General features: G+C 37.8%; 1 protein-coding gene across 1 annotated transcript; it reads right to left on the reverse strand.

Annotated features, from left to right (window-relative positions):
* Positions 1-1596: 1596 nt before the first annotated feature.
* Positions 1597-12524, reverse strand: LOC306988230 (SLAM family member 5-like; the record flags this gene model as incomplete). Its single annotated transcript, XM_079593037.1, has 5 exons — positions 1597-1742; positions 6837-6932; positions 7058-7357; positions 7994-8314; positions 12488-12524. The coding sequence occupies 5 exons, from the start codon at positions 12522-12524 to the stop codon at positions 1597-1599; spliced, it is 900 nt and encodes a 299-aa protein (XP_079449163.1).
* Positions 12525-14478: the final 1954 nt, after the last annotated feature.

Genomic DNA, 14478 nt, shown 5'->3' on the forward strand with positions numbered 1-14478 from the left:
TAGGAAAAGCAAAATCTTGAGTATTATTGTCTGATAAAACATGAAAAACTGTCCGTGCAATTTATACAAAACGAAATTCACTTTAAAGAAAGGCTTTGTGCCTTCTTTGAAGTCTCTCTGGACGTTTTAAGTCTTTTAGTGCCGCTTCAGAGCAGTCGCTTCCGTAACGGAGAACTGTCACGTCTTGTCAAAAACATTGTTTTTTCCTCATTATTACGAACACGAAAAATTAAAATAAAATGAATATTTTATGTTCTGTGGAGAGCCAACCCTTCTTCATCCGGTGGGTATTACTTTTGATTTGCACAGTGTAATTCACAGAATTACAAAAAAAAATATTTTGCCTGCTAAAAGGTAAAGATTTTTTTTTTTTGTCACGCCTGAATGCGTGTCTATTTCCCTCATATTCCGGTCCATACTCAGGTTGTCCCTGACTCTGCAAACGTGGAGAAAAACATCCTGTCTGAATGACGCCTTGGACATCGTAATGTTAGCTATTTCCCCTTACAGCTGCTTTGATGCTCTTATCCATAGCTCTTATCTTATGCTAACTAGCATGGAAACAATCTATGGTAAAGTCAGTGAATAAAAGACTAACACAATGATGAACAAGTAAAAATAACAATCGCAATAACGTGGTTTTACTGAATAATTAAGTAGGCTACATATAATTTAATATAAAATATAATACAAAGAAACATCACTGCTTGATTTGCTGACTCAGACGACGAAATCTTTTATCCTACGTCGGCCACCGTAGCTTCTCATTCGAGTTTGAAAAGGGAGGGATAGGCCGTGAAATTAAAAGATGAAATTAATGTCCTTTTTTTTTTTAAATGAATTTAAAAATGAAATAATTAAAAAGAGAAGAAAAAATATACATATAAATACACATCTAAATTAAATTAATTTAGGCATACAAAAAATCATAAAGGAAGTAATGTGGGAAATACGTTTCAAAGCCAAAATAGGGATGAATAAAAATAAATTTAATATGTAATTTTTGCGTATGCTAGTTCACCGTTGTTGCGGTAAAAAAAAAAATTGTGTGCGGGGCCTCAAACAAAGAGCAGCCTAGGGGCCCCTGACCACCTTAATCCGCCCCTGGCTGCGAGGTCTCAATGATTCAGGAAGCCTCATTTTGCCATCACTAGGTACAGCAGAAAAAGCCTCAAAAGATAATCCAAAAATAAACAATTACCAAAACAGAGTACCACAAGAGAGTCCAACTGGAGCAATAAACGTTCACCGCTTCACTGAGGCTGGATGCTAACATTCAAACACAGAGCAAAGAACTAAGGAAACCTAAAGGTTTAAATACATACAAGGGAAACGAGGCACAGGTGCAAATAATTACTGGAAACAAGGGAAAACAAAAGGATCAGACAAAAAAGCACAATGGGGGCCTCTAGTGGCCTAAAACCCGGCCGAATGTTGACAGCTAATGCCATACCAGCAGCGTACATTTTCCACAAAAATATAACTTTTTTAATATAATTATTTGTACTCTTTGAATAGTTCAATTCCTTGAATAGTTTAGTTCCTTGAATAGTTGCCAGGAATGCCAGGCGATGCAGTGCTCCTGTTACGGGCAGCTCAGAGATGGGCTGCAGTTCTTTCCAGGAAGTGGTTGCAGGGCCACTCCTTCCCCCCGGTGTAGGGCCACTCCTTCCCCCCGGTGTAGGGCCACTCCTTCCCCCCGGTGTAGGGCCACTTCTTCCACAGAACTGGCATTCCCATCTCTGAGTCCCCAGAGGGCGCGGCAGTGTGCGCCGCTTACGAGCCTCGCCACTCTCGTCCCCCTCTTTGTCGCCATGCCCTTGTAAACACCTAGCCAACCCTCAAGCTGTTTCAAACCTATATGGATTTCTGTCTTCTGCTGAACACAAAGGTAGATATTTTGAAGAATGTCTGTAAGACAGAGCCACATTAGGGTAAAAAATAATATGGAAGTCAATGGGGTTTATCAACTGTTTGATTACCAACATTCTTCAAAATATCTTCTGTTGTGTTCAGCAGAAGACAGAAATATATACAGGTTTAAAACTTAAGGGTGAGTAAATGATTTTAATTTTGGGGTTTAATAGTGTACCTTTTGAAAGCGTACCACCCCAGTGACAGCTTTTTGTACTTTTTTTTCTTTTTCTGAGTGTAGTTTCAGTAGTTATTTCCGGCTCTAGCAAGAGGATCAGTTAAGAGGATCTTAACTGCAGGATCACTGCATGAGTATATAAGACCATCTTGTTTATGCACAAAACGTATGTGATATTTTCATATAGTATCATTGTTTGATTTAAGACCTTTTTGTCAGACATCATCATTGATAGTTCAGTATTTTGAACTATTCTCTGTTGAGCAGAAGTCAATGGCTACGTGTGAGCAGGAATGGAAAAAACACCTGCAACGACCTGATTTTCACACAAATGCCATTCACTCAGACTGACACCTCAGACATGCATTCACACAAACACGCTATTCACACCTCAGAGACACACTCACAAACTGCCATCAAACACAAACCTCCAGCAGGAGACACATGCCCATGCAGAAGCTGTTTGTGTACCCAACAGATCAAACCACATATATACGCAGATGTATATAAATTAATAAATGAGACCACATACAGGGTTTACTTTGACTCCTTTTGATGAGTAGTTTGCATCTACGTATTACACTTTTCACCTGAAGAGTAACACATGAAAATGTTTCCATGGGCCACAGTATTTAAATGACTATTTAAGTCCCTGTATTATAATTAAAACCCTCAGACGGTCCTCGGTCGTTTCTGACCGAAATATTTTCTGTTTTGAATTTTAAAAAATCACAGTTTCGTCGGAATGTTATGAAACTTGGTGACTTTTATGGCATTATGTATGTGAATACAAAAAAAAATTGAGGTCATGATCCGAGCATGCTAAGTGGTCGTGAAAAAAATAGTCACACTTGTGGTCTTCGGTCAAAAATGACCAACCCATAGGAAATGAATGGGAAATTTACAAAAATTTAAAAATTCTCTGATTTTTTGTGTGTACAATCTACAAATCGGCCTCGATCCTAAAAAAAAGTACACCGCAGGAAAGGGGGGACACTCTACTACATCAAGAGTGCAAAACAGACACACCCAACCACACACACATACAAACACACTTTTATACACATACACACCAATAAATTCAGATTACAAAAAATATGTTTTGAATTTTTAAAAATCACAGCTTCATCGGAATGTTACGAAACTCTGCGACTTTTATGGCATGATGTATGTAAACACACAAAAAAATTGAGGTCATGATCTGAGCATGCTAAGTGGTCATAAAAAAAATAGTCTCACTTGTGGTATTTGGTCAAAAATGACCCCCATAGGAAATGACTGGGAAATTGACAAAAACACAAAAATTCACCAAATTTTCTTTCACAATTTTTTTTTGTTTTTAGTACACAGCAGTAAAGGGGTGACACTCTAAAACATGAAGAGAGAAAAAAAAAAGTAAAAAAAAAATTAATAAAACATTTTTTATGATTTTTTTTTTTACATTAAAAAATTTAAAAAATATATATATTTATATTTATATTAAACATCATTATATCACTAAGCCATGATGACACATTAGGTGGATTGTGTGATTTCCACTCCAGGATAATTATTCTAGGCTTTCTAACACAATGTTTAGGTTTGACTAATCATAATGCAAAAACTAACACTTTAAATAACTATTTCTAAAAAAATATATATATATATAACATTTGATAAGAAATAGTTTTTGAGATTGTTTAAATATATATTCAAATCCACCAAAAAAAAAAAAGAAAGTAAATGTGTCCATAAACAGCTGGGGAAGTCACATGCCTCTCCATAGAGTGCTGTTTATGCCATCTAGTGGTTACAACATGGTTCTACGCTTTCTCTCCATACTCTCACCAGATGGCGCTAATCTGCTTCAACCATTTTTTTTGAAGTCCTAGGCTCTATATTAAACTAAAATACTGCATAAAAAAATAAAAAAATATTATAAATTTTTGTATTCTTTTCATTGGCAAAAATAGACCATAAATGTTGCATAAATATTAATACATTCAATAAAATTATCTCAAAATACAAAATTAAAAAGAAAAAATATTATAGAACAAAAATAAATTGATTTGGTTTTACTGGGATGGAGAAAATTTAATTTTTAGGTGTCCGGTCACTTCTGACCGGGAAGGCCCAGGAGGTGACTCCGAAACGAAGACCGTCAGAGGGTTAAGGTAAATACTTTTGAGGTTTTTAGGAGACCGTTTAATTAATCCATTGTTAATATCACACTTTAAACCCCTTCAGGATGATCCTGCTGTATGTCTGCTGTGATTTCCTGATTAAACATGTGGTGATTCTCACAATCCCAAAACTCAACCATTGACACAACCATTGAGAGTCTGAGGCCGTTGCAGGATGTTCTTAGTGAAATGATCACACAATCTGGGTCTTGTACTCAGAAAAAGACTGAAGTTTGATCATCTTCTCACTGCGATTGGTGCATAAACCACACGACCCTCCTCTTCAACTTTCTGTGAAAAAACACAAAATATAATAATCATGATAAATGTGAAGTGATAGTTTTTCGAACTAATAAGGCTTTCATAAACATATAATGGTGGTGTTGTGTGTCTGTGTCATGTTCCCACTAAGCAAAATGATGTCCAAAAGACGTCTTTTCAACGTCTTTGTCACAAAAGTCGGACGTTGATAAGACCTCCACTGAGGAGCCAGAATGAAAGTTTTTATGACGTCTTTTTTTGACGTGTTATAAAAACATCTATAACTGCACGTCCGAGATAGATGTTCATGGACCCTTCGAACAAGATTAAAAACTAGTTCAAATGTGGCCATTGTGGACATATTTTCAACTCATGTATGGTCTCATTTTGACAATCACTTTGACTATTGCTGTCAGATGATCTTAGTGAGAATTAACAGAGGTTTAGATGTTGATATTTGTTTAATTTGAAGTGTCACCATTGTTGTGATCAGTGTTTGCTTTAGTTGGGCTGTTGGTCCCCTTTATTTCTACTTCAGCTTTTCTTTGACTGCTTTAATTGTCTGTTTGTAAAGCACAATTGTTGTGGTAGAGAAAGCAAAACATAAGTAAGATCAGGTATTTGCAACATAATGATGATGAAATCATCACAACATAAACATTTAATTTTTGTCAGATGCTTTGGCATTCATAACCACCAACCTTTTGGAACTGCAATATTGGTACCAAAAGCATTAAAATTATCACTTATTTGAAGGTGTATAAAAAGCATGTGCACATTATCACTTATTTGAAGGTGTATAAAAAGCATGTGCACATGATGATTTGAGCAAATGTGTAATGTAGTCACACACAGACATCAATATTTTGCATATGATTCACAACAATGGTGACAATAAAAAAAAACTTCATGCTGCAATGCATGATGGGTACCTTAATTCTCAAGCTTTTTTGTTTTGATTGTCACCGTTGTTGTGATTCATATCCAAAATCTCTATGTCTGTGTGTGACTGAGTTCGACATTTTTTACCATGTTTTCTCATTTGATGACTCATTCTGTTCAAATGTGTCCAAAGTAGTTTTTTTTGTTTGTTCCTTGTATTTAAGTCCTCGTGTTTCATTTGAGTTTTTTTTTTTTTAGAAGACCAGACCAAAGACAAAATATTTGTGGCGTTGTGACAGTGTGAGGTTTATGTGATAGATCATTATAGTATGAAAGCCCATTTCCGCCACATAAGAAAAAAAAAATCATGCTCTGATAAAAAGTCAAAATTATGAGATTAAAAATTCAAAGTCTAAGACAAAATTAGTGTTAGTCATAATTTAAAATTAGTCATAATTTAAACATATTAAGTCAGAATTTCGACCTTGAAATCTCATAATTTGATCTTTGTGATTTTTTTTTACTTTTTAAGTGATAATTGTGACTTTTTAATCTCATAATTTTGATTTTGTGGATATGGGCTTCCATATTATACAGACACAAGCGCACACTGATCAGGATCTGAAATTGTACAAATACTCAACAAATGAACAATAAATTGTCTCACCGGTTTCTGTGCTTTTCTTTTGTAGAATGTCGTCTCGGCGTAAGTTATATCATCTGAACAAGTCTCAACTGTTTGAACAAGAATAAATGATTCAGACTAGATCTGGTTCTTCACAACATATACTGTATGTAATTATTAGGGCTTTCTAAAGTTAACACCACAGTTTTTAAAAATGGTACTAACTAATTTAATTTGCATTAAACTTTTTACACACAAAAAGTTCCCAAAATAGTTTTTATCATTACATTTAGAGAGACACATAAATCACACATATTTACACAAAAATGGGATGTTTGACAAAAGTAAAGTATTTTGCATTCTTTGTATTTAATCAGCTTTTAGGCTCAACAAGCACAACAAAAGTCATAATTCATATAGATTTTAATATGAGCACCAGCTGCATCTTTGCACATGTAAGACTATGTTCATAAAATGGAGAGACATCTTTTTTTTAAATTAAAAATAAACATTTCTGTTTTCTACATTTCCAGTGTTGAATCTGTTTGAAAAAAATACAGAGTCTGTTTTTTGTGCAAGTGAGACGAGTAAAGAGCATTCTATTCATTATATAGAAATATGCATGAATTCTGATAAGAGTGTGATCTACAGAAATGGTCAAACACAATAACTACCAGTTAATTTGGTTTCAAAGGATGTTAACTACAACATTATGAGAATAATTTTAATTAAATTATAAAATAGGGCTATTACTAAGATATTTAGAGCATATTTTCAAATTAATATTTGTTTAAAAGCTGCATGTAATACTTGCCTTCTTTGTCAATTGTTCTACATTTGCAGAAGATCCCAAATCCAGCAACAATCATCAGAGATCCAGCAGAGATCAACACTATCAGAGACACTGAGACTGGAGAAGAGTGTGTGTCCAGTTCTGTAATGATAAAGAAAGCAGTGAACGCATCAGTGTGATCTACAACAGAAGACAGAGATCAGGTCAGTAAATACACACATATATGATCAGTGCTGTGGTACCTGCACATGTGTGGCAGAGTGTGTGGATGTCCAGATGTGTGGTCTGGTTGCTGATGGGATTGTTCAGCACACAGCTGTAGGTGTTTTTATCCTGATATTCCACCTCCAGAGGTAGAGAGAGACTGATGCTGAGATCACACACACTGATGCTGGACAATACACTGATTCCTGCGTACCAGGAGAGAGTCGCATCACACACATTCAACACTGATGAACACACCAATGAACAATTTGATGAGGACGTTGATGATGAAGAACAGTGTGAAGAGTTACGGATGATGACAGGAACAGGCAGACGAGCTGGAAAACGAGAGAATTAACACAAATCTAGATAAATCTATTTGACAATCATATGTCTCAGAACTGTTTACATCCTCAGACTCGGATTTATGCATTTCTATGTCAACAGTATCAACGGTGAGATGAATCTGCAGCAGTCATGTGGTACGAGAAGAGCTCTGTTCATTATTATTGTAATGTTCTGTGCTTTGAGACATGAGGAAGTTTAACGCCGTCTCTCGTGACGCTCTGCTGTGTGTGTTCATGTGTTTTGAAGGATACGCCGTGGCTTTAGAGAGGCTCTGAAGGAAATGTGGAATCTCATGCTTTCAAACTAAGTTATTATTGCTAGCTGCTCCGAAATTGTACAGTACCCTATCTTTAAACCCTAAAATTACTATAAAATTATTAAAACAGTTTACAAATTGTATAATAAACTAGGTTTGACAGGAGAATGAATGCAAGTGCCTTTATAAAATTATAAGCTTCACTTTTAAGTTCTAAAAGTTTCCATTAACATAACCACCTCATCCTTGAGTTTTGCTTACATTTTTATAGTGATCAAGATTAATGCTGTTGTTTGAGATTAACTTGTACTGAATATTCCTTTGATAAAACAAGAATATCTGAAGCACAAGACAAATTATCTCTACTCACCATAGACAGAAACACTGAATGTTTTTGATGTTGTTTTTGCTTTATTTATCTGTAGTTGATAATCTCCAGCATGTTCAGTTGTGGTGTGTGTGATGGTCAGAGATCCAGTTTGATTGTCCAGCTTCAGTCTGTCTCTGAATCTCCCATCAAGAACATCATCATATGTGGAGAAGATTTGCTTTTTTTTATTTATTCTAAATATGAGAGACTTTTCAAATCCAAAAATCCACAGCATATCGTCGTCTTCTTGTATTTCAGAGACACCAGAGTTTAGAGTAACAGAATCTCCCTCCATCACTGACACTGACTCACCAAACACTCCTGGAGAACAAACAGATTTACACAGATTAAAGATTCTGATGGTTTACAAAGCCTGAAATCAGCTGTAGTTTTTATAGTTTACAAGTTGAGAACGTCCAGAACAGCGGCAGAACACAAAACCACGTGAGTTTGTCGCGTCACTTAATATTAAACACAGATTAGCAAATCTGGGATTTAAATTCATCTACAGTTTATTTCCACCACGATGTATTCGCCATTGTAATTAAACATCAACAAGCGTAAAACCGTGTGTCCACCAAAGCGTTTTTTTTCGCACGGCTGGCGTGTTTTTTCAATTGTTTTCAATGGGAGCGCCGCGTTTTTAGAACGCCAGGAGCGTAGCGAGGCGCTGAGTGAGTATTTAGGCCGTGTGTCCACCAAAGCGTTTTTTCACGCGGCTGGCGTACGTGTTTTTTCAATTGTTTTCAATGGGAGCGCCGCGTTTTTAGAACGCCAGGAGCGTAACGAGGCGCTGAGCGAGTATTTAACGCTCAAGCGCAGAGCGCTCGGCGTTTTTTACCGGTCGCCGAGAGTTGAAGAATGTTCAACTTTGGATAAAACGCAGCGCTCATCACTGTCACCTTTTAGCCAACCGTTCAATCACAGTGGATGAGAGGCGGGACTAATACCACATGGACCAACGGATATTTTGTATCATAGCAACGAATCGCCTCAACTGAAAAAAAAATCTACGCTGCCAAAACGCTCTCAAGCGCCCGCAGCTCGGCGTTTCAGCGCTTTGGTGGACACACGGCCTAATACTCAATTTCCTTTTTTACTGACTACCAGAAACTTCTCTCTGACATCAGTAGCTCTTGCAGAAAAGAAAAATAAAGGTGTAAAATGTCTTTATAAACCGCTTCCGTTAAAGAGATATTGTCATGTAAGATCCGGCTGATTGGCCCAACTTCCGGTTTCCGGCCAGCCGGTGAAGGACGCATGTGTTGGACTCTCCATGAATTAAAAAGGTTCAATGTGACAAAATAAGGTTCAAATAGTTACAACATGGATGTATGAAATGATAACTTAAGCCAAAAATGTTACCAGAGAGCAAATGTCTTTTTTTCCTTTCAAATAACTTGGATTATTTCCAATCTAACAGTCAGAATTAATCAAGCAGACCGAGAAAACATTGTACCAGCGCTTACGTGATTGCCTGGAAATATATTTATAGTATCAATTAATGGACTAATATGGCAGCATCATTTTTGAATAAAGGCCCAGAGTAAGAATGTAACACTCAAGGCCCCCTTCATAGTGTGTTTGCTACCCTTATTATTGATTTCGCAAATGTCAACTTTAAGCACCAAACACGCATACATCTGATTTACATACTAAATATTCCAGGCTACTTATTTCATTAACAAAATAAATCCATTATTAACCCAGATATGAACTCAAAGCAAACAGGTTTCTAAAAACAGCTTTTAAACTTTTTTACTGAGCGTGTAGCAGCCACTGTATGACTATATATATATATATTTTATAACTTACCAGTCAGACTCCAGCAGCAGAAACAGAATAAAACAAACGTGTGAAACATTTTCTCCAGTAGTTCAGTGTGTGATGAAACTATCTGCTGGAAACACTCAGTCTATATGTGTGAATCCTCCCATGACACAGTTTGACACCTCCTAGTTTCACGCGCTGCATTTGCATATCATATATTGTTATAGTTCATCTGGCCCTTATAAGACTTGAACTGTTCATTATACTATCCTTAAAACCCTTATAAGACTTTAACTGTTCTTAATATGTGAAATATTCTTTATTTCTTATCATTTAACATACTATTTGGAAAAGTAGTTGTCTACTGTGTTAAATGGCAAAAGTAGAAGAATATCTAGTGAACTCTACGAATTCTAGTGATTTTAAGATGTTATGTATATTTATTCAGTTCTCAATTTTAGTGTATTTAAAAACCAAAGTAAAAAGTTAAAACTGTCTCTGATCTCATAGTACAAGTTTGATTGAAGTTCATCTTCTGAGTCAATCTGAAACCTTGGTCGGTGTACTTGAGAAATGTGGTTTGATCTGGACCATCAGCTATAGGTGAGAGTGTGTGTTCAGTGTGTGTGTGTTTACTATAGGTGAAGAGTTTCTTCCTGCCCTGCTTTTTATGAAAACGAGCAAGTAGGTGTCTGGCCGCACACTGAATTCAGTACAGACTACAGAAGACTATCAAAATGCATTGCATAGTGCAAAAACTGCAAAGTTAATTAAAACCAAATGACCAAAACAAAATTTAGGGTCATCAGCTGAAATAAATTCAGCTGCTTTTTATGAACCTCAGAGTTAATGGCCTCACAGAACAGCTTTACATTTAAATAAAATATTGAATTCAATAGACCACAGCATGTTTTCTGCCTCTATACAGGCCTCGCCACTGTTTGACCTTGACGAGCTCTTGTCTGCGGATGACTTGGTTGCTATGTACAATGGCACCCTGACCATTCTGATTGTTAGCTTAGCCCCTGTCAGGACTAGGCTTGTACCAGCAAACCATACATGCCCCTGGTTCACCCCTGAGCTCAGGCGACTTAAGGCCGCTGGCCGCCGTCTTGAACGGCTATATAAGAAAACTGGCCTTACAATTCACTCCATGCTTTATACCGAACATACTCAGACATATAGGGATGCCCTCAATGCTGCCCGCTCAAACTATTACTCATCACTCATAACCTCCTCCATGTCCAGGCCTAAAGCCCTGTTCAGGACCTTGGACAAACTCCTAAAACCCCCTGTCCTAAGACCCATGAGCAGTGCCAGGCCTTCTTACACTTCTTTGATGACAAAATTAGCCAAATTTACCACTGTTTCAACCCCAATGCTATCTCTCTCTCTCTGCTTCTCCTCCCTCTCTGGGCCCTCAGCTCTCCCATTTCACCGCTATAGACTCCCTCACTATCACTGACATTATTAATAAGTCCAACTCATCATCGTGTCAGCTTGACCCTGCCCCCACCCCTCTACTTAAAGCCTGCATCACATCCTTATCTGAACCCATTCCATTGATTGCCTCAACTCTGGTGTTGTGCCTGCTGCCCTCAAAACTGCTGCAGTCACACCCATTCTCAAAAAAACGAACTGCGACCCAACATCACTATTAAACTACCACCCTATCTCCAACATCCCCTTCCTGACCAAGGTACTGGAAAGAGTGGTGGCCTCACAACTACACACCTTTCTTAATCACCATGACCTGTATGAGCCTTTTCAATCTGGCTTCCGTTCATGTCACAGTATAGAGACTGCCCTTCTACGCATAGTTAATGACCTCCTCCTGTCTGCTGATTCTGGTTCAATTAACATTCTCATCCTCCTTGACCTTAGTGCTGCTTTCGATACCATCAACCACAATGTTCTAATTGCCCGTCTGTCTGCTATTGGTGTTTCTGGCACAGCCCTCAATTGGTTCCAGGCATACCTCTCAAACAGAAAGCAGTTTGTAACACTTGGTCCACATCAGTCTTCCAAGTCCCCTGTCACTTGTGGTGTCCCCCAGGGTTCTGTACTTGGGCCCCTCCTCTTTCTCATATACATCCTCCCTATTGGCCAGATTATACGCAGACACGGTCTTAACTTCCACTGTTATGCAGATGACATCCAACTCTATTTTACCACTCCCTCTCCCTCTGACCCTCCACCATGCTCCCTCACTGACTGCCTTTCTGACTTAAAATTATAGATGCAAATTTTTTTTCTCAAACGCAATACAGATAAAACCGAAATTCTGCTGATTGGCCCTAAAAGCATCCTCTCCAAATCTCCCAGTTTCACTCTTAACATTGATGGTTCACCTGTCCACCCTACCCCTGTTGTTAAAAACCTTGGCATTCTGCTTGACTCCACCCTTAGCTTTGATCCTCATATCAAATCACTCACTAAGACTGCCTTCTTTCACCTCCGTAACATTGCTCGCCTCCACCCCTTTCTCTCTGTTAGTGATGCACAGACTTTGATTAACTACTTCATTATGTCCCATCTAGACTACTGCAACTCACTTTTTCTTGGTCTCCCTGCTAAATCACTTCAAAGGCTACAATATATTAAAAACTCGGCGGCCAGGCTCCTCACCCATACCAGACGATCAGCACACATCACCCCCATTCTCCACCAACTCCACTGGCTACCAGTTTCGTCCCGGATCAAATACAAAGTACTACTACTCACCTTCAAAGCCCTCCACAACCTTGCTCCCCCCATACATCCGCGACCTCCTGACCCCTTACACTCCTTCCCGCTCACTCAGATCCTCTGACCAAAATCTCTTGGCTATTCCCCGCTCCAAACTTTCCACCCTGGGTGGCAGGTCCTTCAGTGCTTTGGCCCCCAAACTCTGGAACCGCCTCCCACAACCTCTTCGTGACTGTCCTTCTCTTCCCTTCTTTAAAGCACATCTCAAGACCGTTTTATTCAATGATAATTTCTCCACACCAAACTCATAACTTCATACAGATAACTTGTCTTTGTTGTATTGTTTTGGTTGTTTGTTATTGTGTTTCCTTGCCTTCCTACTATGTAAAGCGACCTTGGGTTTGAGAAAGGCGCTGTATAAAATAAACTTATTATTAATATTATTTATTAATCATAACACTAACCCTAAGCCTAACAACAGTAAAGTCAGATTCAGAAGTCAATAGACTCACCCACTGACTCCGCCCTGCTTCAGAAGCCACGCCCACAACTCTCACTAGGCTGAGCTGAAAGTGAATAGATATGAGTCAACTGCTCTCAATGAGATGGGTCTGTCTGCGGACTGCAAGAGAGGGGCGTAACAGGAAGTGGGCGTAACTTGAAGTTGTCCAAATAACAGAACCACACAATATGTAATTTAACTCAAAACGAGATGTTGTCAGCAAGATGCCAGCTCGTATAGAGAACAGTAAGAATATTTTCCCGAGATAACTGTGTAAATCGAAGTGTATAGGTCATATTGCCGCTTTTAAATTGTCTCGCTGAGTGTCACACAGACGCCAGATCATTCTACAGAAAAGTCCACTCTTGGTATGAAGTAGGCAAGAAGTCTTAAAATTTATTTATTTTTCTAATAATACGTAGACCACATTATTAGATTGTGGTCGCCCTCATTGGTGCTAACTTCACAGGCAACCTGCCGATAGGTCTTGCCGCAGAGCAGCCAATAGGCGCGCGAGCTGCCTCGCCTAGGTCTGCTCGCTGCAGCAGCATGCGTTTTAAAATAATACAAAATTAAGGATAATTTTTGGCTTCATTATTCTCGAGAAAAGAGATGTTCCCGTAGCGTAAGCTAGCTTACGCAACACAAGAGTACTCTCATAAGAGAACAATACATTGCAATTGGTTTCTTGCAATACATTAGTAGTATCTGACACTAATGCAGATTGCAGAATTTCTGATGCAGGAGGGGTTGTCAGCTCTGGTCCTCAAGGTCCACTTTCCTGCAGAGTTTGGCTCCAACCCTGATCATTTGAGAACCCCTGGTTTACAATTGGCTCTTTTCCTCCCAAGCATCATAAATACATACATCTATTGTAAGTCAACTTTTAGTATTGTAACCCCTGCTCAAAACTGCATCAGCCATTTCAACTAAAAGATGAAGCCTGTTATATTAACGTTGCCCACTATAGGGCGCCATAGGATAAGGAATCGTTTAAGTTTACTGTTATTCACTTGGGTTCTATCAATTTGAATGGAAATAAATGCATTGATCTAATTCACTATTGTGTACTGACAGTAAAGTTTTATATAATTAATTTACATATTAATGTGTGAAATGTGAATCGCTAATATTTGATGGTGGAAAATATTTACGTCATATTTTTTGGTTCAGCTGCAGTTCGGGAATCAGAGCAGACTGTGGATGAAATATATATTTTTAAATATCAAATAATGTTTAATATTAATATTGTATTGACGTAATTTATGCAACTGTTGTTGCTTTATAGCTGCTAAGGCGATGAGATGTGTTAAGTTTATTTTTTTTTTGTTTATTTCGATTTATTTATTTTTAATTTCGTAATGTTTTATTTAACAGGCGATGATTTTAATAAATATCAAGAAGTAGTAGCAAGTAGGCTATTGCATTGAAATTAACAATAAAATCAAATCCATAACTGGATACAATGAATTTCCTTCTGTTCCTTAATCACATCCTGAGCATTAATATATTTCTGTACACTAAT

This window comes from Phoxinus phoxinus (assembly GCF_949152265.1).
Source record: "Phoxinus phoxinus genome assembly, chromosome: 20".
Lineage (NCBI taxonomy): Eukaryota > Metazoa > Chordata > Actinopteri > Cypriniformes > Leuciscidae > Phoxinus > Phoxinus phoxinus.